We start from the raw sequence: 22,781 nt of genomic DNA, 5'->3' as shown, positions 1-22,781 counted from the left end.
GTCTGGAGTGATCAATTCTCCCCGATTTGATCAGTACAGCACTTTGCCTATGTACTGTTGGGCAGCATTGAAAGAAATAACTGATTTACATCACATTTTACATGTGCTCAAGATGTTTCAAAATACCTCACAGCCAAGGAATTGTTTTGAAATGCAGCAGTCAATTTGCATACAGCAAGAAGCCACAAACAGCAAGAGATGTAGGAATGTTGTTGACAAGGACTCCTCTGCTCTTTGAATGGTGCCTCAGGGTGTTTTGCGTCCATCCACATGGGTAGATGTGGTTTGTTCAGATGCAACTAAGAGGTACCATCTCTGACAATGCATCATTCCCTTCTTGCAACTGCATGAAATTGCCAGTTTATTTTGTGCTCCAAACTAATAGGGCACCTAAAATTCTGCTCTCTTCAGATGCACAGCAAACATTATGGAAGAGGACGGTGTGTATTTTGGAACTTTTATTTTGAAACAGAGTTTACTGTAATCTAACCTAATCCACTGTACTCTGTACTTTGCATATTATCATTAGTTTTAAGATTGAGCCAATAGGTTTTTAATTGAAGGAGGAAATGCGAGGGGGCATCAAGCATCTTCCTTTTCCTAATGCTTAGGATTTTAGCCATGGTACATTCTTCATTGGAAAGATAGTGCAAATTGGCATCACATAGAAAAACAAAACGTGCATAGCACTATTCACAATCTCAGGAAGTTTCAAAACACTTTATAGCCGATAAACTATATTTCAAGTGCAATTGTTTCTAATCTAATCTAATCTAATCTAATCATACGTGAAGAATAAGAGAATGATCAGGGAGAAGGTAGGGCTGATCAGGGATAGTGTAGGGGACTTGTGCGTGGAGTCTGAGCAGATAGGGGAAGCCCTAAATGAGTTTTTCGCTTTGGTTTTCACTAAGGAAAGGGACCTTGTTGTGAATGAGAACTTTGAGGAGCTGGGAAATAAGCTTGAACAAATCAAGATTGATAAAGTTGATGTGCAGGAAATTTTGGCAAACATTAAGATTTATAAGTCTCCAGGGCCAGACCAGATTTACCCCAGGTTGCTCTGGGAAGCGAGAAAGCAGGTTGCTAAGCCACTGGCGAAGATCTTTGCCTCCTCATTCTCCACAGGAGTCGTACCGGAGGACTGAAAGGAGGCGAATGTTGTTCCTCTTTTAATAGGGAAATCGCTGGCAATTATAGACCAGTCAGTCTTATGTCTGTGGTCAGAAAGGTTTTGGAAAGAATTCTGAGGGATCAGATTTATGACTATTTGGAAAAGCATAGCATGATTAAAGGCAGTCAGCATGGCTTTGTGAGGGGCAGGTCATGCCTAACTAATCTTATTGAGTTCTTTGAGGAGTTGACAAGACAGGTTGATGAAGTTGTGGTTCTGTTCGCCGAGCTGGGAATTTGTGTTGCAGACATTTCGTCCCCTGCCTAGGTGACATCCTCAGTGCTTGGGAGCCTCCTGTGAAGCACTTCTGTGATCTTTCCTCCGGCATTTATAGTGGTTTGTCTCTGCCGCTTCCGGTTGTCAGTTCCAGCTGTCCGCTGCAGTGGTCAGTATATTGGGTCCAGGTCGATGCACTTATTGATAGAATCTGTGGATGAGTGCCATGCCTTTAGGAATTAGCTGGCTGTTCTCTGTTTGGCTTGTCCTATAATAGTAGTTGTTGTCCCAGTCAAACTCATGTTGCTTGTCATCTGCGTGTGTGGCTACTAAGGATAGCTGGTCGTGTCATTTCGTGGCTAGTTGGTGTTCATGGATGCGGATCGTTAGCTGTCTTCCTGTTTGTCCTATGTAGTGTTTTGTACAGTCGTTGCATGGGATTTTGTACACTACATTGGTTTTGCTCATGCTGGGTATTGGGTCCTTCGTCCTGGTGTGTTGTTGTCTGAGAGTGGCTGTTGATTTGTGTGCTGTTATGAGTCCTAGTGGTCGCAGTAGTCTGGCTGTCAGTTCGCAAATGCTCCTGATGTATGGTAGTGTGGCTAGTCCTTTGGGTTGCGGCATGTCCTTGTTCCGTTGTCTTTCCCTAAGACATCTGTTGATGAAATTGTGCGGGTATCCGTTTTGGTGAATACATTGTATAGGTGTTCTTCTTCCTCTTTTTGCAGTTCTGGTGTACTGCAGTGTGTTGTGGCCCTTTTGAACAGAGTTTTGATGCAACTTCTTTTGTGTGTGTTGGGGAGGTTGCTTTCATAGTTCAGGACTTAGTCTGTGTGCATGGCTTTCCTGTATACCTTTGTGGTGAATTCTCCATTGGGTGTTCTCTGTACCATCATGTCTAGGAATGGAAGTTGGTTGTCCTTTTCTTCCTCTCTAGTGAATCGGATTCCTGTGAGTGTGGCGTTGATGATCCAGCGTGTGTTCTCTATTTCTGTGTTTTTAATGATTACAAAGGTGTCATCCACATACCTGACCCAGAGTTTGGGTTGAATTTGCGGTAAGAATGTTTGTTCTCATCTTTGCATTACCGCTTCTGCTATGAGTCCAGAGATGGGTGAGCCCATGGGTGTGCTGTTGATTTGTTCATATATTTGATTGTTGAATGTGAAGTGTTGTGAGGCACAGGTCCAGTAGTTTGAGTATGCCGTCTTTGTTGATAGGCTCACTGTCCTGTTGTCTGTTTTGTATGTCCAGCAGGTTGGCTATTGTTTCTCTGGGGAATTCCGAGAGGCATGGCACTCATCTACAGATTCAATCAATAATCACATCGACCCGGACCCAATATACCGACCACTGCAACGGACAGCTGGAACTGACAACCGGAAGCGGCAGAGACAAACCACTATAAATGCCGGAGGAAACATCACAGAAGCGCTTCACAGGAGGCTCCCAAGCACTGAGGATGTCACCTAGACAGGGGACGAAATGTCTGCAACACAAATTCTCAGCTCGGCGAACAGAACCACAACAACGAGCACCCAAGCTACAAATCTTCTCCCAAACTTTGAGGTTGATGAAGGTCAAGCAGTGGATCTGGTGTATATGATAATGCTCCCCATGGTAGGCTCATTCATAAAGTCAGAGATGTGGTTTACAGAGAGATTTGGCTATCTGGTTTCAGAATTGGTTGGCTGACAGAACTGGTTGTATATGGAAAGTATTCTTCCTGGAGGTCAGTGATGAGTGGCGACCTGCAGGGCTCTGTTCTTGGGCCTCTGCTCTTTGTAGTTTTTATAAATGACTTGGATGAGGAGATTGAGGGGTGGGTTAGTAAATTTGCAGATGACACAAAGGTTGGAGATGCCGATGATAGTATCGAGGGCTACTGCAGGCTGCAGCACTACACAGACAGAATGCAGAGCTGGGCTGAGAAGTGGCAGATGGAGTTCAACCTGGATAAATGTGAAGTGATGCATTTTGGAAGGTCGAACTTGAATACTGAATATAACATTAAAGACAGGATTCTTGGCAGTGAGGAGGAACAGAGGGATCTTGATGTTCAAGTATATAGATCCCTCAAAGTTGCCACCCAAGTAGATAGAGTTAAGAAAGCATATGGTGTTTTGGCTTTCATTAACAGAGGGATCGAGTTTAAGAGCTACGAGGTTTTGCTACATCTCTACAAGTCTCTGGTGAGACCACACTTGGAATATTATGTCCAGTTCTGGTCGCCCTACTATTGAAAGGCTACAGAGGCTTTGGAAAGGGTGCAAAGAAGATTTACCATGATGCTGCCTGGACTGGAGAGCTTGTCTTACGAAGAGAGGTTGACTAAGCTCGGACTTTTCTCTCTGTGTTCTGAGTCGTCATATTGCAAGGAACGTGGCAGCTAATTAGATGTGTATGCAGTAAGGTACCACAAGTAGTGATGGGATAGTAGCTAGTGATGATCTGGAGGGATAAACAATGCACAGTGAAATTTTTGGGGCATATCTCAATATGTTCACTCAGAGGTTAAAGGAATAAGTAACGTGGATAAGTTTCATAAAAGCAAAGTACTGCGGAAGTAGGAGAGCTGAAATAAAGACATAGTGCTGTAGAACCTCAGCAGGTACGGGAGCTTCTATAGACAGAGAAAGAGAGTCAACACTTCAATTTCAAAATGACTCTTTTTTTATAACAACTGGATAATTTTTAATGCTATACAGGAGCTATGTGCTTTTCGATGGAAGCTGATGCTTGCATTAAATAAAAAATAATCGTAGAAAACCGCATGCATTTTAACATATTTCTTTTGTGTTGAGATCAGCTGCTAAGGTGACTTACTGGAAATATTGTACAGCATTGATGTGAGAGTTTTCGTCAATTACTTTCACTGACCCACACACAAGGTGTTTCTGTGGATGAAAGAGAAACGCACTATAAATATTCTGGAATTCAACATGCCAGTTAATTACATAATAATTAATAATTCTGCGCTCCACAAATCATAAGTCTGAAGGTGGCAGTGTGCTGATGCATGCACCACAGCCAAAGTCCTTCAATACCTAACGATGAAGTTGCAACTAGCTGACCTCTGAATAGAATTGACATTAGGGCTTTTTTTTTACATCCAACTGTTCATTGGCTTTTGGGAGAGAAAAGGGTGTGAACGAAGTTTTGAAATTGTTTAAATTTCTGTCCTGGCAATTATGAAAGTTAAATAGTTTTTTGAGGCTCCCCCACTCAGTTCAAATTTATCCCGGTGCTTTGAGAATTGGATCCGTACATCTGCAAAGATCACTTTTGATCTTCAGCCACTGTCTAATTTTATAGGTCAAAACAAAAAGGTGCAACTCAAACTCTTGAAGGAACGATGCAAATAGCTGGAATAAACAACTAGAGAGGATGGAACAGCTGCAATTTTTGGATTTCGGCTGAGAACTCTAATTGTAGCAAAAGGGCTCAGTGTTCTAATGGAAATCCTCCATGGGTTATTCTTGTATCTGAAAATTAAGAGTGGGCCACCCAGCCTCTTGAGTTGATTGTGCTATTCAATGAGAACCTGGCCTATTTGTCAAACTAACCTGAGTCACTCGATCTCGGCCGGTGTTCAGGATTTGCCAAAGTAGGTCAATCTTCTGCTGCTGAAATTCCTCTTCGCAGCCCACCACATGGATCACCAGACACTCCTCAGCATTCTCCTAAGATACCAAAGCAATCTGCTGACTTTTCAAGAGATATTTACATTTGAAATTGTGTTAATCAGGTGAGAGACGAGGCTATTTAGCCATCATGACCGTACCACCTCTCTAAAAGAGCTATCCATGTATTCCTTAAAGCCCTGCAAACCTTTCCCTTTTAAGAGCCATAAGAAATAGGAGTGGAAGTAAGGCCATTCAGCCCATTGAGTCCACTCCACCATTCAATCATGGTTGACTGGCATTTCAACGCCACTTACCTGCTCTCTCCATTATCCCTTAATTCCTTGTGAGATTAAGAATTTATCAATCTCTGCCTTGAAGACATTTAACGTCCCAGCCTCCACTGCACTCTGTGGCAATGAATTCCACATCTAAGAATGTCTCCAATTCCCTTTTGAAAGTTGTTCTTGAATCTACTTCCCCCATCCTTTCAGATAGTGCAATCCAGATCTCCATAAATCATCGGCTTTGTTCAAAAAAACCTACCCTGTTCCTGCATCTTTTGGCAATTACCATAAACATGTTTCCCACCCAGTTTAATGCAAAATAATATTTTACTGTAACAAATCTAGTCCCCTGTTCCACAATGCCAGATCCCACATCTAACCGAAAAGGTTTGGTGAGTTGCACTACCACTTTGAGCATTTTACAGACTCATTTGTCATCTATTTGCAGAATTAATACATCCCTCTGTTATCTGACAGCTCAAAACTAAACAGAATTTAAAATACATGGCAATGTTACTAAAACACCCACTGGGAGAAATAGTTCAGAAAGGTGAAACTTTACAATGACACTGTTCTGAGGCTAACATTGAATCAATGGAAAAAGCTTTATTATGTCGACTGACATCCCTCAGGATGCAGATTTGTAGCTTAGAACAGGATTCAATGAGGGAACAGAGTCTTTTCCATTACAATAAGCTATACTTTCACTGACCTCTTTGACTATGTGTTGAAGCTCTGCAATCTGTCTCAGTGCTTCCTCCTTCACTGTACAAAGAAGAATCATTTTATATGAGTTAACATTTGACAGTGCAACATGTATCTTTCTGAGTTTGAATACAGAAAGAAAGATATACTTTTGTTTTTAAGTGATTAGAATCCCTACAGTGTAGCAAGAAGCCATTCAGCCCAACAAGTCTGCACCAACCATCCCACCCAGACACACTACTCTATCCCCACATTTACAGGGACTAATCTACCTAGCCTGTACATTATAGGGCAATTTAGCATAGCTAACTTGCCAAACCTGCACATCTTTAGATTGTGGGAGAAAACCATACCTAATAGAAACCCTCACAGACACAGGGAGAATGAGCAAACTACAGACAGATAATTGTCAAAGGCTGGAATTGAACCAGGGTTCCTAATGCTATAAGGCAGCAATGATAACCACTGTGCCACCATACCACCTCATTCAGTATGTTGCCATTATCATAAATCAATCTTAAAAGAGACTCCCTGTTGGTTCTACACTTATTCTGTATGAATAAATTGGATCGCTTTATGTTGCTGTGCTTGTTCATATTGATGCTATTATGAAAGTAATAAATGAATTGAATGAAATGTGCACTCCAGATTTGTATTTAGATTTAATCGGTACCTGAGAAAATGTAAAGGCTTGTTGTCTAATCTTCTCTTGCATCTAGCTTCTTGTAGCAGCTGTACTTGTTTATTTTACTATATATGAACACGGAATAAGAAACTGTAGGCCACTCAGCCCATTGATCCTATTCTGCCATTTAATAAGATCATGGCTGATCTGAATTTAACCTCACCTCTACTTTCCTGCAGATTCCCAATAATCTTTCATCCCCTTGATATCTACCTCTGCCTTAAAAATATTTCAAGGTTCTACATCTGTTGCCTTTTGAGAGAGGGAATTCCAAAGACAATCCTCTGAGTGAAAAATTGTTTCCTTATCTCTGTCTTAAATGGGCAACTCCTTATTTTTAAATTATGACTGCTAATTCTAGATTCTCCCACACAAGCAATCATTCCTTCAATATCCAACCAATCAAGTCCCCTCAGCATCTTATACGTTTCAGTTAAGACACCTTTGAATCTCCAGTGTCAAGTGTGTGGTGCTGGAAAAGCACAGCAGGTCAGGCAGCATCTGAGGAGCAGGAGAATTGACATAACCCTTTGGGCATAACCCTTCGTCAGGAATGAGGCTTGTGAGCCAAGGGGGTAGAGAGATAAATGGGATGGGGTGGAGCTGGGGGAAGGTAGCGGGGAATGTGATAGTTAGATGAAGGTGGGGGTAGTGGTGATAGGTCAGACCAGATGGTGGAGCGGATAGGTGGAAAGGAAGATGCACAGGTTGGACAGGTCATGAGGGCAGTGCCAAGTTGGAAGGTTAGATCTGGATTTCCACCTCTGAGTCTCCAATCAAGCCTTTCTTCATAAGGTGATCTGCTCATTCCAGGTTGCTCTGGACCTTCCCCTTTCTGTTTCTACTGAGCTTCAAATAACACAATTGTATTTGCATATCCTTGGTGCATTTAAAATCATACCGTTTTCTCTTTCCCAAGATCAAAAAAACCTGCAACTCTTTTGCCTCGCCCAGTTCTTCTGTTTCTCTCTCTATTTCTCCTCAACACTCAGGTTTTAAAAGACAACCTCTAAGGCTTTAGCTACTTGACAAACTGATCTCTTTGCAATGTCAGGAGTCACATGACACCAGGTTATAGTCCAACAGGTTTATTTGAAGTCACCTAATTGGACAAAGGAGCAATGCTCCAAAAGCTTGTGACTTCTGAGTTTATCCACGCCAGTCCTTCACATCATGACTCTTTCCAATGTTGGTTATGCCACTTTTGGAATATTACGTGCAATTCTGGTCTCCTTCCTATCAGAAAGATGTTGTGAAACTTGAAAGGGTTAAAAAAAGATTTACAAGGATGTTGCCAGGATTGGAGGATTGGGCTATTGGCAGAGGCTGAATAGGCTGGGGCTGTTTTCCCTCAAGTGTCAGAGGCTGAGGGGTGACCTTATAGAAGTTTATAAAATGAAGGGCAAGGATAGGATAAACAGACAAGGTATTTTCCCTGGGGTGGGGGAGTCCAGAACTGGAAGGCATAGGTTCAGGGTTAGACGGAATGATATAAAAGGGACCTAAAGGGCAACTTTTTCATGCAGAGAGTGGTGCATTTTTGGAATGTGCTGCCAGAGGAAGTGGTGAGGCTGGTACAATTACAACATTTAAAAGGCATCTGGATGGGTATATGAATAAGCAGGTTTTAGAGGGACAGGGGCTGGCAAATGGGACTAGATTAGGTTAGAATATCTGGGTGGCAAGGATGGGTTGACCCGAAGGGTCTGTTTCCGTGCTGTATATCTCTATGAATCTATGTTCATGCTGTCCCACATTAAAAAGTGTCTGTTCATCTGGAATTCTTATACAAGGGCAATTGGGATTGGGCAATAAATGCCAGTGATAAGGTTCCCCACAGTAGCTATTATACAAAATGTGGAGGAATGGGATTGTGGGAGACATAGCAGTTTGGATCAGTAATTGGCTTGCTGAAAGAAAACAGAGGGTTGTAGTTGATGGAACATGTTCATCTTGGTGTCCAGTTACTAGAGGCGTACCGCAAGGGTCAGAGTTGGGTCCACTGCTGTTCATCATTTTTATAAATGACCTAGATGAGGACTTAGAAGGGTGGGTTAGTAAATTTGCGGACGTCACTAAGGTTGGTGGAATTGAGGATAGTGACGAAGGATGTAGTAGGTTGCAGGGAGACATAGATAGGATGCAGAGCTGGGCTGAGAGGTGGCAAATGGAGTTTAACGTGGACAAGTGTGAGGTGATACACTTTGGACGGAGTAATTGGAATGCAAACTATTGGGATAATCGTAAGATTCTTGGGAGTGCAGATGAACAGAGAGATCTCGGTGTCCATGTACACAGATCCCTGAAAATTGCCACCCAGGATGACAGGATTGTTAAGAAGGCATATAGTGTTTTGGCCTTTATTAATAGAGGGATTGAGTTCCGGAACCAGGAAGTTATGCTGCAGCTGTACAAAGCTCTGGTATGGCTACACTTGGAGTATCATGTACAGCTCTGGTCACTGCATTATAAGAAGGATGTGGGACCTTGGAAAGGGTTCAGAGGAGATTTACGAGGATGTTGCCTGATATGGAAGGAATGTTTTATGAGGAAAGGCTGAGGGCCTTGAGGCTGTTCTCGTTAGAGAGAAGAAGGTTGAGAGGTGACTTAATAGAGACATACAAGATAATCAGAGGTTAGATAGGGTGGACAGGGAGCCTTTTTCCAAGTATGGGAACGGCAAACATGAGGGGAGATAACTTTAAAGTGAGGGGAGATAGATATAAGACAGATGTCAGAGATAGTTTCTTTACTCAGAGAGGAGTAAGGGTATGGAATGCTTTGCCTGCAACGGTAGTAGATTCACCAAGTTTAAGTGCACTTAAGTCGTCATTGGACAGGCATATGGACGTACATAGAATAGTCTGGTGGGATGGACTTCAGATTAGGATGACAGGGCGGCGCAACATCGAGGACCGAAGGGCCTGTACTGCGCTGTAATGTTCTATGTTCTATGATACTCAAATCCCATGATGAATTTCAAAAAAACATTTCTGAAAAAAATTCCCTAGGTTTTGATACTTGGATGCCTCCAGTTCAATATGTGTAGATTAGTCTCACTCTATTTTTGCATATAGTGGAATTTGCATCACCCCATGTTCAAATTATCCATTAGGTGATTCAATAGCTTATAAACTGTAAGCTGAATAATGCCTGTTTTTTTTTTAATCCTGCTTTTTAACTGCCATTTTTAGGATATTGCACTTTGCATATGAAATCAATATTTGCAAAGGCTATCTTTCAATTTCTATTATTCAGAGGCAAAAAGTTTTCATGTTATTCTGTTCCCACTCATTGTTATGTTCTCATTTTATGAAAAAAACAAAGAAGCGGAATTCTAATACATGTCGGTTTTTTAAAAAAGTAATTTCAGAACATACCCAAAGCCATATCCAAGTTGGCATCATAACCTTCTAGCTCTTTGTCCTTCACAAACTGTTTTAAGTGCACCTTGAACAAAGCATCTTTTGGCAGTATATGCTGTGCGTGGTTTGAAGAAGCCTTGTCCTTCCCGAGCTGTGTATAAATTGACTCTGACAGAATCTCCTTGTAGCTGGAAACAGTCTCCTCGTTGGATGTGGTTTGTTGGGTGCATGGCCAACTGACTCTCAATAATTTCAGAAAGTTGCAGACAGAGGTTTTTAGGGGAAGATTTGGTGTTACATGCACTTCCCAGCTAAAGAAATAAAGGTTGTTTAGAAGTGAGAAATTCAAGCACCAAAAATACATCGGCTGTACCAACACAAAATATTCTTGGTCACTAAATGTTTTTTATAGAATCTTTACAGTGCAGAAGCAGACCACTTAGCCCATTGAGTCCACACCAAGCTCCGAAGAGCATCCCACCCAAACCCACCCCTGTAACCCTGCATTTCCCATTGCTAATCTACCCAACCTACACAACCTGGACACTATGGGCAATTTAACATGGCCAATCCAGCTAACCTGCACATGTTGGGAAGAAACCGGAGCACCCGGAGGAAACCCACACAGACAAGAGGACAATGTGCAAACTCCATGCAGACAGTTGCCCAAGGGTGGAATCAAACTTGGGTTCCTGGCGCAATGAGGCAGTAGTGCTAACCATTGAGCCACCGTCCTAATCAAAAGCACCAGATCCTAGAACTACAACAACACATATTATTGACTCCAATCAGTTTTATATAAACTAGGGACAAGAGCAAACATTTATATAGAACCTGTCATTAAATGTACATCAGAAAAGCAAACATTAGCAGTGTCATCAGACCCAACTTTGACCTTTATTTGAAGATGTTAGCAAACATCCAGAATCCTTTGTTGGAAAGGTTGGGAGGAAAGAATTCCAAATAATTGGGGTGAGAGATGAATGTCTCATGCCTGAGAATCACTGCAAAGGGATAGGGATGTACAGTAGACAAGATGCAAAGAACCAGAGTATGAGTTGATAAAAGATAGTAGGGGTTGCAAAAGCAGATTAGGTAAAGGTAGTTTGCAAATGAATATTTCAAATTCTGATGTTTGTGTACAATGAGATTTGGGAAGCCAGCAAGATAAGGCCAGAAGCAGTGACAACAAAGATCTTGAATGCAGACGATATTGTAGATGTAGAAATGAACAGAATTGTTGGTAAATTAAATATGTAGTTTAAAGCTCCTGCAGGGATTAAAAGAGTCTCAAACTTGCACACTGTATAACTGTAAATGAAAGGGATCAGAACTAGAGGCAAAGGATGATTTAGATATGAATAGGTCACAAAATATCTGATTTCCTTCCCCGCTCCTGAATGCACCAATTCCTTGACATTCAGGTTTTTGACACTGACAGTCCTAGAGCTTTGTCAGATTCTGTGGATTGATTAACGATAAGGATTTTCAAGAGCTCTGCAATTGCATTTTCTTTTGTTAAAGATGTTTGCAAATAATTTATGTAGGATTTGAATCCAGTCATTAACAACGTTAAAAATGAATTAAGCTGTTTAAATGGATTAATAATCATAATGGTTGCGTTACTTAACATTTTGACATAACATGGAAGTTGACAGTGTTTTTAAATATTAGTGCCAATGCTTGCCTTGTAGGGTACAATCAATCGCTATTAAGTTTTGCAGAACAGAAGCTTTTGGGAGACGAGTCCATTGTAAGTGAGCATATTGAGAAGGTGATTGAAGTAAAACTTACCCTTGTTGCCTTAACACTATGGCCAGGTGGTCCACCAGTAAGATAGCTCGTAAGTGACTAACTGTAAGTGATTCAGGTCCTTTATTCCCTTGTAAAGGTGCACAGTTAAGAATCACACATTTCTTCTTTGTTGACAAAACTTTCAGAGGTCTTGTATAGGGAAGGATGTTGCTCAGGACTTGTGTGAAAAGGGCAGGATGGTCCAGGAGAATCACCAGTCCATTGCCTGTCTGCTTGCAGCTCTGAATGTAGAGACGGTGGCGGTACTCTGACAACAACCTTTCTATGAGGTCTTCGGGAACCTGAAAGCATTTGAAGACTTTGATTATTTATAATTATTTTGAATCTGAAGGGATAACAATTTGAATAGACAATCAGGAACATGCTGAGCAGTCCAGCTTCTATCTGGTATCAGGAAAGTTGAGCTGAAAGCTTGAATAAAGGTTAGGGCTAAGCGTTGCTTTGTCTCTTAGGCTCAATCAGGCTAAATTTGATGCCATAATTGACCACGTAGGGAAATTTGGGTTGATGGACAAGGAAAGAGCTTATAAGGAGATTTTTAGCAGAAACAAGAGAGATTTAGGAAGGCAATTTCAGAGTTTAGGGTATATCAACCTGAGGGAATCACCACCAATGGTGGAATGGTTTACAATTGAGGGGATGTGCAAGAATCCAGAATTGCAGTCATTGTCAAGGGTTTCACAGCCAGAACAGATTACAATGACAGAAAGGAGGTAATGGATTTTGAAAATAAGGATTTTTTTGAACATTTTAAAATCAAGATGTTGCAGATTAACTGGAGAACGTGCAGGTCAGCGATCATAGGAGTGACATGTGAACATAATTTGGTGTGAAACATGGCTGACATCACCACATTTTTTTTGAGGAAGAGGTAAAAGAAGAAAATATTTGAACCTCACTCCCTTTCAAATATTGCTAAACAAGGTCCTGTGTGGCCCTGGGTTTGCTTTGGGATCCACCATGTGGTTGATTTTGGTAAGTGCACTTCACTTGGCAGATGTGATTCTTTTGCTCTATGGTGTTTTCTATTGGGAAGGCAAGATCAGATATAAGAACTATGCTAGGTACAGGGGATGGAGAAAAAGTGCAATTATGGATGATCGGCTGGTGTTCTTGTTCCTAATCACAAAGGAGGGTTTCAATTGTATTAGTGCCGTTCACAGTCATCGAATATCTCAAACAACTTTGAAATACTTTTGAAATGTAATCACTATTACAGTGCAGGAAACATGGTAGCAATTGGCACAATAAGTTCCCATAAATAGTAATGATGTTGATAGAAGAATAAATATTGACTAGGGCACCAGGGAGAATTCAGTTATCCAACCTGTCTGTGTCAAACAGATATTAGATTCCCTTCAGCCCAACCAGTCCACACCAACCCTCTGACTAATACACCTAACACTATGGGCAATTCACCCGACCTGCACATCTTTGGACTGTGGAGGAAACCCACACGGGAAGAATGTGCAAACTCCACCCAGACAGTTTCCCGAGGCTGGAATCAAACCTGGGACCCTGGTGCTGTGAGGCAGCAGTGCTAACCACTGAGCCATCATGCCACCCCAATCCTGTTTGTGAGCATTTGGCCCATACCCATCTCAACACTTCCTATTCATGTACCCATCCAGATGCTTTTTAAATGTTGTAATTGTACCAGTCTCCACCACTTCCCCTGGAACCAGTTTTGGATTTCCTACCTGAGAAAAAGACCTTGGCTATTCATCCCCACTATGATTGTATAAAACTCTTGTTCAAAATGGAGCCATGGAATTTTTAGACTCTCTCAGAAGCAGAGGTGCACTTAAATTAGCACCTCGTCCAAAAGACAACGCATCCAACAATGCAACACTCTCTTCATCTCGCAATGAAGTTATCAGCCTTGACTTATATCTTCAAACCTCAAAGGGACTTGAACCTTTTGACCCAGAGACATGGATGTGACAAACCACTCCAAGATTTGCAGTGATTCTTGCTTGTCTGTTATATCACCCAGTGGCTAAATTGCCAGCAAATGACATTCAGTATTCTCCAGGTTCACTGCAGATGACCAGAGGTTTTATTTTGCAATGGGGATATGACAGAAATGATTTAATCTCTTGGTTTGTTTGTTTCTTTAAAATGAGAAGTTATGCTTTGTCGTCAAAAAGCACATTGCTGGAACTCAATCTGACTGTAGTCCCTTGGTCAAAAGTGCTGTTGAAAACACCTGCAGCACAAAATTCCCTGAGTTTAGAGAAATTAATGCCTGCATTATTATTAAATGCTCATTTGTATCTGATAAAACCTAAATTGAACTTACACTGCCAACTGTGATTTCATTGTGATATACTATTGCACCCTTTAGCAGAACAATCTTTGATTATTTTGCCGTGGTGGTCATCATAGAATCAATAGTTATCACGGCACTGAAAGCCATTTGGCCCATTGAATCTGTGTTGACTCTTGTGGAGACACATTCTTCCAATCTATTCCCATGACTTTGCAAGTGTATTTCCCTCTACTGCCCATCCAATTTTCTTTTGAAATTAAAATGTGTGAATATTCAGTCAACTTGCAAAACATTCTTGTGAACTGACTGTAATAGGTTTTCTAACAATCTGACAATTTGTACGATTCACGAGTCCCAGGTGTTTTCTAACTTGCTGAGTGGCAAACTCAAAGAAAGCTGGTTAACCTCTTCTACCCAGTCCTTGCTGATTCACTGCCAGGAGCTATGTTTCTATTCCCACTTCTTGTCTCAATGCAGTTTCTTGATTGAAAAGCACCTATTCAAGCTGTGGTGCAATGCCTGATACCAAACTAAGCCCTCCATTACCCTCCGCATGCCAATCTTTCATGTGAAAAGCATTGTTTGTCTGAACATAAAAGAGGTAGCCTTCCTGTGACTACCTGGCATACATTCACACCCAAAGTCTGCATATACATGCTTAGTTATCTACAGGAGCCATTGGACAATATGCAATAGTAGGAATCTTGATATCTTTATTCCTCCCCTTTTCTTAACCTGTGGTGGCAGGTAATTTAATTACAGCCCTCAAATTACTTTGGAAATACGGAATAGAAAGGGAAAACATTTTTATAAGTGAAACGTGTAAATGTTGATGTTCAGAGGGACTTGGATATAACCATACAAGGAATATGCAGTGAGCAAGTAGGTACAGCAAGACATGACTAAAGCAAATGGCCTTTATTGGTGGAATGTGGTGATCTGTTCTGTTGTTCTCTAAATAAAGGAAGGACGTAGGATTGAAGGCAGTACAGTAAAGCTTCAGAGCACAGAACAACCCTCATCCCATAAGCTGATAATGAGACACTTAGCAAAGTGGGTCTGTATTTTCTGGAGTTAAGAAGAATGAGAGGCAATCTCACTGAAATATGCAAGATGCTCAAGAGGATTGAGACACAATACTGAGAGTTTGTTCCCGCTAGTTGGGGAATTTAGAACATGGGGCACAATTTCAAGGGACTGACATATTAGGGTGAAATTGAGGTAAAACTTCTTCATTCAAAGGGTTGTGAATCTTTGGAATCCTTTACCCCAGAGGATTGTGGATATTCCATCATTGAATACATTTGAGGCTGAACTAGATAGGTCTTCGTCTCTCAGGCCATCAAGAGATGTGGGAAGCAGGCAGAAAAGTGGAGTTGATGCTGAAGGTCAGCCATGTTTGTACTGAATGGCTGAGCAGTTTTGAGGCAGAATGGTCTAATCTTGCTCCTATTTCTTGTGCTCTATTTCTATTTCTTCAGTTAATTTAACTGAAGGATCAAAAATGGTACCTTGTCCTTCTCTGCTTATTATTCATGAATGAGGAAGCTGGGCTGTGGTTTCTTGAAAACCAATGTTCTTAGTCCCAGGTCAATGATCATCAAGTGTAGGCCATTGAGCCCTTCAAATGTGCTCTGCCATGCAATGAGATCATGGCTCAACTGATAATCCTCAACTCTACTTTCCTGTCTTTTCCCCATAACCCTTGACTTCCTGACCCATTAAAAATGTGTCGATCTCAGCTTGAAGATAATTAATGAGCCAGCTTCTACAGCCTGCAGTAAAGAATGCCACAGTTTCCTCATCACTGTCTCAAAAGCCCACCCCTTATTCTGGAGATTATGTCTTCTGGTCCTCGACTCTCCCACAGGGAAAACAAACTTTCCACATACACTCTCTAACGTCCCCTAAGTATCTTGTGTTTCAATAAGGTCACCGCTCATTCTTCTAAAATCCAACAAGTACAGGCCCAAACTACTCAATCTCTGCTGTTAAGACAGTCCCTCCATCCCTGGGATCAACCACACAAGCCTTTTCCAGACTGCCTCCAATGCCTCCTAAGAAACGAAGATCAAACTGCTCACAGTATTATGCAGGACTTACTCAAGGTTGTGTCCGGGGCCCAATCATTGTCAGCTACCTAGTTTCTAAGAAGTTGTAAACTTCTGAAAGGTTGAACACTGCACAGAGAGTGACACTCTTTCTGGCCATATGTTGGAGGGAAGGCCACTGATTGAGCAGTTGGTTGGACCCAGGATTCTATCCTAAGGAACTCTTGCAGAAATACCCTGGGATTGAGATCACTGTCTTTTTTTATTCATTCATAGGATGAAGGCATCATTGGCTAGGGCCAGATTTCTCTCTCCGTCATTTATCAACCTCATTACTGCAGGTCTGAGAGCACATGTAGGTCAGCTTCCTTCCCTAAAAGACATGAATGAACCAGATGGGTTTTTCCAACAATCGACAATGGACTCATGGTCACCATTAGACTTTTAATTCCAGATTTTTTGTTACTGAATCCAAAATTCACCATTTGCGGTGGCAGGATTCAATCTCCACCCCAGATCACTATCTAGGTTTCTGAATGAACAGTTCAGTGATAATACAATTATAATACAATTACTGTTGTCTCCAAAAACCATCTGCCTTTGTGTTTAAATATTATCGCAACTAATCATTTCCACTGACTGTAACGCTTAATCAAATGTTGCCATGATATGGTGAAGGGCAGTCAATCACAGCTTACCTCTGGAATTCAGCTCTTATGTTCTGATAAACTGTAATGAGGTCTGGAACTGACTTGTCTCAACAAAACCTAAAGTGAGCTCTGGTCAGCAGTTGCTGAGTATATGCCACACGACAGCACTGTCACGAACATCTCTGATTTGCAGTACATAGAACATAGAAAGATACAGCGCAGTACAGGCCCTTCGGCCCTCGATGTTGCGCCGACCGAATCCTACCTAACCTACACTAGCCCAATAACTTCCAAATGCCTATCCAATGCCCGCTTAAATGACCATAAAGAAGGAGAGTTCACCACTGCTACTGGCAGGGCATTCCATGAACTCACAACCCGCTGTGTAAAGAATCTACCCCTAACATCTGTCCTATACCTACCACCCCTTAATTTAAAGCTGCGTCCCCTAGTAACACCTGACTCCATTAGCGGTAAAAGGTTCTCAGTGTCAGTAAAAGGTTCTCAGTAGATGGAGATAGTTTGATTGTTCTTCATTTTCTGTGGTTGGGACATACCTGAACAGTTTTTCACATTAACAAGTAGTTGACAGTGCTGGAACTATATCACAATAGTTTGATGTGGGGTGCTGCTAACTTTGCAGCACAGTTCTATGACACAGTGAGGATGCTGTTCAGGCCCATTGTCTTTGAGTATTCAGTGTTTTCAACAGTTTCTTGATATCATGGAAAATTAATCAAATTAGCTGAAGACTGACATCAGTAGAGCTGGCAGCTGAAGGAGGAGGCTGAAGTGGATCATCTAATGGGCTTCTGGATAAACAGGGTTCATATCATAATGGGATGTGTGTATAACTAATGAGCCAATGAGAGCATCTTCAACAAGTAATATTTTTACCAACATTTGCCAAAGGTATCACTTAAACCCTATTAAAAAAAACCTATAAGACTACCCTCAAGAAAAATAACTTGTCTAACTGCTTTCCATCACAGACGCTGAACATACTTGTCTATGATACTGGTGCTGAAAAATGTGTTGCTGGAAAAGCGCAGCAGGTCAGGCAGCGTCCAAGGAACAGGAGATTCGACATTTCGGGCATAAGCCCTTCTTCAGCCCTTCTCCAGCATTTGCAGTCCTCACTTTCTCCTCTATGATACTGCTGCTGTCTAAACCACTCATTAAATGTGGTGAGGCACTAAAACAAAATTGTACTGTCAATAACATGTACAATTTTGATTGGGACATACTCATCTACTGTATTGGAGATGTCTTAAAGAGAAGGGTACTGAGTTATGTGAATAATGATCACCACTTATTTTGTACTTGCAACAGCAAACATCACGTATTCTATTAGAAAGCTGGTCTACTGAAATGATCAGAAGTCTAGTTACTCTTTGACAGGACAATCTAAAATTAATTCCATTGTCTCTCATGTTTGCTGTATCATCCTATATCACCCATATGCACAAACTTTAATTTTTAAAATAATTTCTGCCTCAAATACACTATTAAACAACAAATTTCAATGCCAAAAACACTGTAAAAAACTCAGGTGACCAGTATGTTCCAATTTTCCAGCAACAGAACTAGCTGAAGCAATGTCACATGCCATATGATTATTTTCCACCCTCAAAGGCTACCCTTAGCAATAAGTGTGAACTTAAGTTGATATCCTTATATTAGTGGCGAGTTGCCTTCTTGAACAGCTGCAGTCCATGCACTATGGGTAAACCCATAATTAGGAGCCAAATATACAGTTCTACCCAGTAGTCAGTTATTGAAATGGGTGATGGGTATGGGAGTGTCAAATTCTGATTTTCAATCAGTTGGATTGGCAGACTGACAAAGGACTTTAAGTTATACAGCTTATGCTCAGTGTCTGCAAGCTGTTTGCTCGACGCACCCAGCCACTCAACAAATCTCTAAATGGTCTCCACATCAGAAAATGACAGAGAGAAATCTAGCCCAAGTCAAAATGCTGAATGACGGGTTGCTAGAAACTGGACCAGTCAGCCATGCAGATACCCTGATCAATGTGAGCTAAATCACACTGATCAATATGAGCCAAGCCCTACAGATACCCTGATCAATGTGAGCCAGGCCATACAGATATCATGATCAATATGGGCCAGGCCATAGATATCCTGATTAATGTGAGACATGCCATATCCTGATCAATATGGGCCATGCCATACAGATATCCTGATCAATGTGAGCCAGATCATACAGATATCCTGATCAATGTGAGTTAGGCCATACAGATATCCTGATCAATGTGAGCCAGATCATGCAGATTCCTGATCAATGTGAGCTAGGCCATACAGATATCCTGATCAATGTGAGCCAGATCATACAGATATCCTGATCAATGTGAGCCAGATCATACAGATTTCCTGATCAATGTGAGCCAGATCATACAGATATCCTGATCAATGTGAGCCAGATCATGCAGATTCCTGATCAATGTGAGCCAGATCATGCAGATTCCTGATCAATGTGAGTTAGGCCATACAGATATCCTGATCAATGTGAGCCAGATCATGCAGATATCCTGATCAATGTGAGCCAGATCATGCAGATTCCTGATCAATGTGAGTTAGGCCATACAGATATCCTGATCAATGTGAGCCAGATCATGCAGATTCCTGATCAATGTGAGCTAGGCCATACAGATATCCTGATCAATGTGAGCCAGATCATACAGATATCCTGATCAATGTGAGCCAGATCATGCAGATTCCTGATCAATGTGAGCTAGGCCATACAGATATCCTGATCAATGTGAGCCAGATCATACAGATATCCTGATCAATGTGAGCCAGATCATACAGATATCCTGATCAATGTGAGCCAGATCATACAGATATCCTGATTAATGTGAGCCAGATCATACAGATATCCTGATCAATGTGAGCCAGATCATGCAGATTCCTGATCAATGTGAGCTAGGCCATACAGATATCCTGATCAATGTGAGCCAGATCATACAGATATCCTGATCAATGTGAGCCAGATCATGCAGATTCCTGATCAATGTGAGCTAGGCCATACAGATATCCTGATCAATGTGAGCCAGATCATACAGATATCCTGATCAATGTGAGCCAGATCATACAGATATCCTGATCAATGTGAGCCAGATCATACAGATATCCTGATCAATGTGAGCCAGATCATGCAGATTCCTGATCAATGTGAGCTAGGCCATACAGATATCCTGATCAATGTGAGGTATGCCATGCAGATATCCTGATCGATGTGAGCTAGGCCATACAGATATCCTCATCAATGCAAGCTAGGCCATACGGATATCCTGATCAATGTGAGCCAGATCATACAGATATCCAGATCAATGTGAGTTAGGCCATACAGATATCCTGATCAATGTGAGTTAGGCCATACAGATATCCTGATCAATGTGAGCCAGATCATGCAGATATCCTGATCAATGTGAGGTACGCCATACAGATATCCTGATCAATGCAAGCTAGGCCATACAGATATCCTGATCAATATGACCTAGGCCATACAGATATCCTGATCGATGTGAGCTAGGCCATACAGATATCCTGATCGATGTGAGCTAGGCCATACAGATATCCTGATCGATGTGAGCCAGATCATGCAGATATCCTGATCAATGTGAGCTGGGTCATACAGACATCTTGATCAATGCGAACTAGGCCATACAGATACCCTGATCAATATGAGCTGGGCCATACAGATATCCTGATCCATGTGAGCCAGATCATGCAGATATCCTGATCAATGCGAGCTAGGCCATACAGATATCCGGAACAATGTGAGCCAGGCAGCCACAGCATGCTTCCTGAATTTACAAAGCCTGCTCAAGCAAATTTCTCCTGGCACATCTCACTCTCTTGGACGATTAATGACCCCCTTATCTGAAGGATCTCCCCGCGCGGAGGAAAACAGTCTTGGGAACGCGAGCAGCTCTCTCGGCCCTTCTACCACCAGTCGATTTGCAGGCATTCTGCTCACATCCAAGCTCCTGATCACATCGAAGTGAATCTCTGAAAATCTTCATTGAGTGAACTCTCTTGACTCCAGTGAAAATAATCCCAGCTCCAACTCGCCCTTTGCCTTTGGATGCAAGAGTGTCGCCTCATCATATTTTTGGTCAAGGTGGATTTTGTGTGTTTTATTGCGGGGGTGGGGGCTATGAGTTTGTTTTTACCCTTCCACACCCCCTCCCCTCCCCCCTCAGGCTCGCGGCCTAGTTCCTCTCGCCCCACCTGGCCCCGCGGGTAAAGTTTGCTCAGGGCCGCTCGAGGCGCTATCCAGTCCCGGCGTTTCAGGTTGCGCCCGCTGCTCTCCTTGAACCAGACCCGGCCGTCAGGGGCGCGGCCCGGGCCCCGCAGCGCCGCCTCCAGCACGGCCGAGCAGGCGGCGAGGCTGAACTCCGGAGCGAAGGCCGCCGTCTCCATCACAACGGACCCTTCAGCCCCGTGAGGAGGAGGCGGTGTACCGCTTCCGGGTCACCCGGCAACTTCCGGTTCTGGCGGAGCTGGTTGCCATAGCAACCTGTGTGGTCCCACTGCACAGATACAGGAGACTTCAAACATTAAAATTAAACCCTGGAATCAGAAATAATCCCAAACTCCTGCCTCCACTATAAAAAGAAAACACATCTTTTTAAGCATTCACACATGGAGTACTGTATGCAGTTCTGATCTATAGGAAGGATGTGAAACAATAAAACCCCAGAATTAGAAATAATCTCAAAAAACTATATTTTAAAAAATCCTTTTTCAACTATATACACAAATAATCTCAAAATCATGTCCACTATAAAAAAGAAAACATCTTTTTTCAATGTATACATATGGAGTATTGTATGTAGTTCTGGTCTATAGGAAGGATGTGAACCAATAAAAGAAACCCTGGAATTAGAAATAGTCTCAAAATCCTGCCTCCACTATATTAAAAAAAATATTTTCAAGTATATACACAAATAATCTCAAAGTCCTGCCCCACTATAAAATGAAAATATCTCTTTTCAAGTATATACACAGAGTACTGTATGTAGTTCTGGTCTATAGGAAGGATGTGAACCAATAAAAGAAACCCCAGAATTAGAAATAATCTCAAAATCCTGCCTCCACTATATTAAAAAAAACTCTTTTCAAGTATAAACACAAATAATCTCAAAGTTCTGCCCCCACTATAAAATGAAAACATCTGTTTTCAAGTATATACATGGAGTACTGTAAGCAGTTCTGGCCTGCAGGATGAATGTGAACCAAAAAAAAAATGCTGGAGAAACTCAAGCATCTGTGGAGAAAGAAAGCAGAGCTAATGTGTTGAGTCCCTATTTCAGAATTGACAGCAGGAATGAAAATATACTACTTTTCTTTATAGTCAAAGGCTAAGCTTAGCCCTCTGTGGCAGAGAAATCCAAAGGTTCACAATCCTCTCAGTTACAGAAATTCTCTTCACCTCGGTACTAAATGGTATTCCACTTATTTTCCAATGGTGTCCCCTGTTTGCAGACTTCAGAATCAGGGGAAACCTCCCTTATCCATAACAAAAACAGAAATTGCTGGAAAAGCTCACCAGGTCTGGCAGCATCTGTGGAGAGAAATCAGAATTAATGTTTCAGATTGAGTGACCCTTCCTCAGAACTAAACCCAAAATGTTGACTCCGATTTCGCTCCAAAGATGCTGCAAGTTCAGCTGAGCTTTATCAGCAATTTCTATATTTGTTTCTGATTTATGGCATCCACAATTGTTTTGGTTTTTCTTCCTTATCCATGTACCTATCCAAATGTCTTATCAGTATTGTAATTGTATCTGCCACTACTCTGGCAGCTTGTTCCATATACACACCATCATCTGGAAAGAAGTTGCCCCTCAGGCCCCTTCTAAATCTTTTTCCTTTCACCTTAAACATGTGCCCTCTGGTTTTGGACCTTAT

At 41.8% G+C, this 22,781-nt stretch overlaps 1 protein-coding gene across 2 annotated transcripts in view; it reads right to left on the bottom strand.

Moving 5' to 3' along the window:
* Positions 1–21,313, bottom strand: part of dalrd3 (DALR anticodon binding domain containing 3) — a 39,321-nt gene extending 18,008 nt beyond the window's left edge. For both annotated transcript variants that reach the window (XM_060835071.1, XM_060835072.1), the window contains exons 1-6: positions 21,100–21,313; positions 11,850–12,151; positions 10,071–10,366; positions 6,013–6,065; positions 4,957–5,073; positions 4,217–4,287 (exon numbers count right to left, since the gene is read on the bottom strand). In XM_060835071.1, coding sequence (XP_060691054.1) covers positions 4,217–4,287; positions 4,957–5,073; positions 6,013–6,065; positions 10,071–10,366; positions 11,850–12,151; positions 21,100–21,291 — 1,031 coding nt within the window. In that variant the 5' untranslated portion in view covers positions 21,292–21,313. The remainder of the gene's footprint in view (positions 1–4,216; positions 4,288–4,956; positions 5,074–6,012; positions 6,066–10,070; positions 10,367–11,849; positions 12,152–21,099) is intronic.
* Positions 21,314–22,781: the final 1,468 nt, after the last annotated feature.

The sequence above is a fragment of the Hemiscyllium ocellatum genome, chromosome 14, assembly GCF_020745735.1.
Source record: "Hemiscyllium ocellatum isolate sHemOce1 chromosome 14, sHemOce1.pat.X.cur, whole genome shotgun sequence".
Taxonomy (NCBI): Eukaryota; Metazoa; Chordata; class Chondrichthyes; order Orectolobiformes; family Hemiscylliidae; genus Hemiscyllium; species Hemiscyllium ocellatum.
This window is presented reverse-complemented; position numbering and strand designations above follow the sequence as displayed.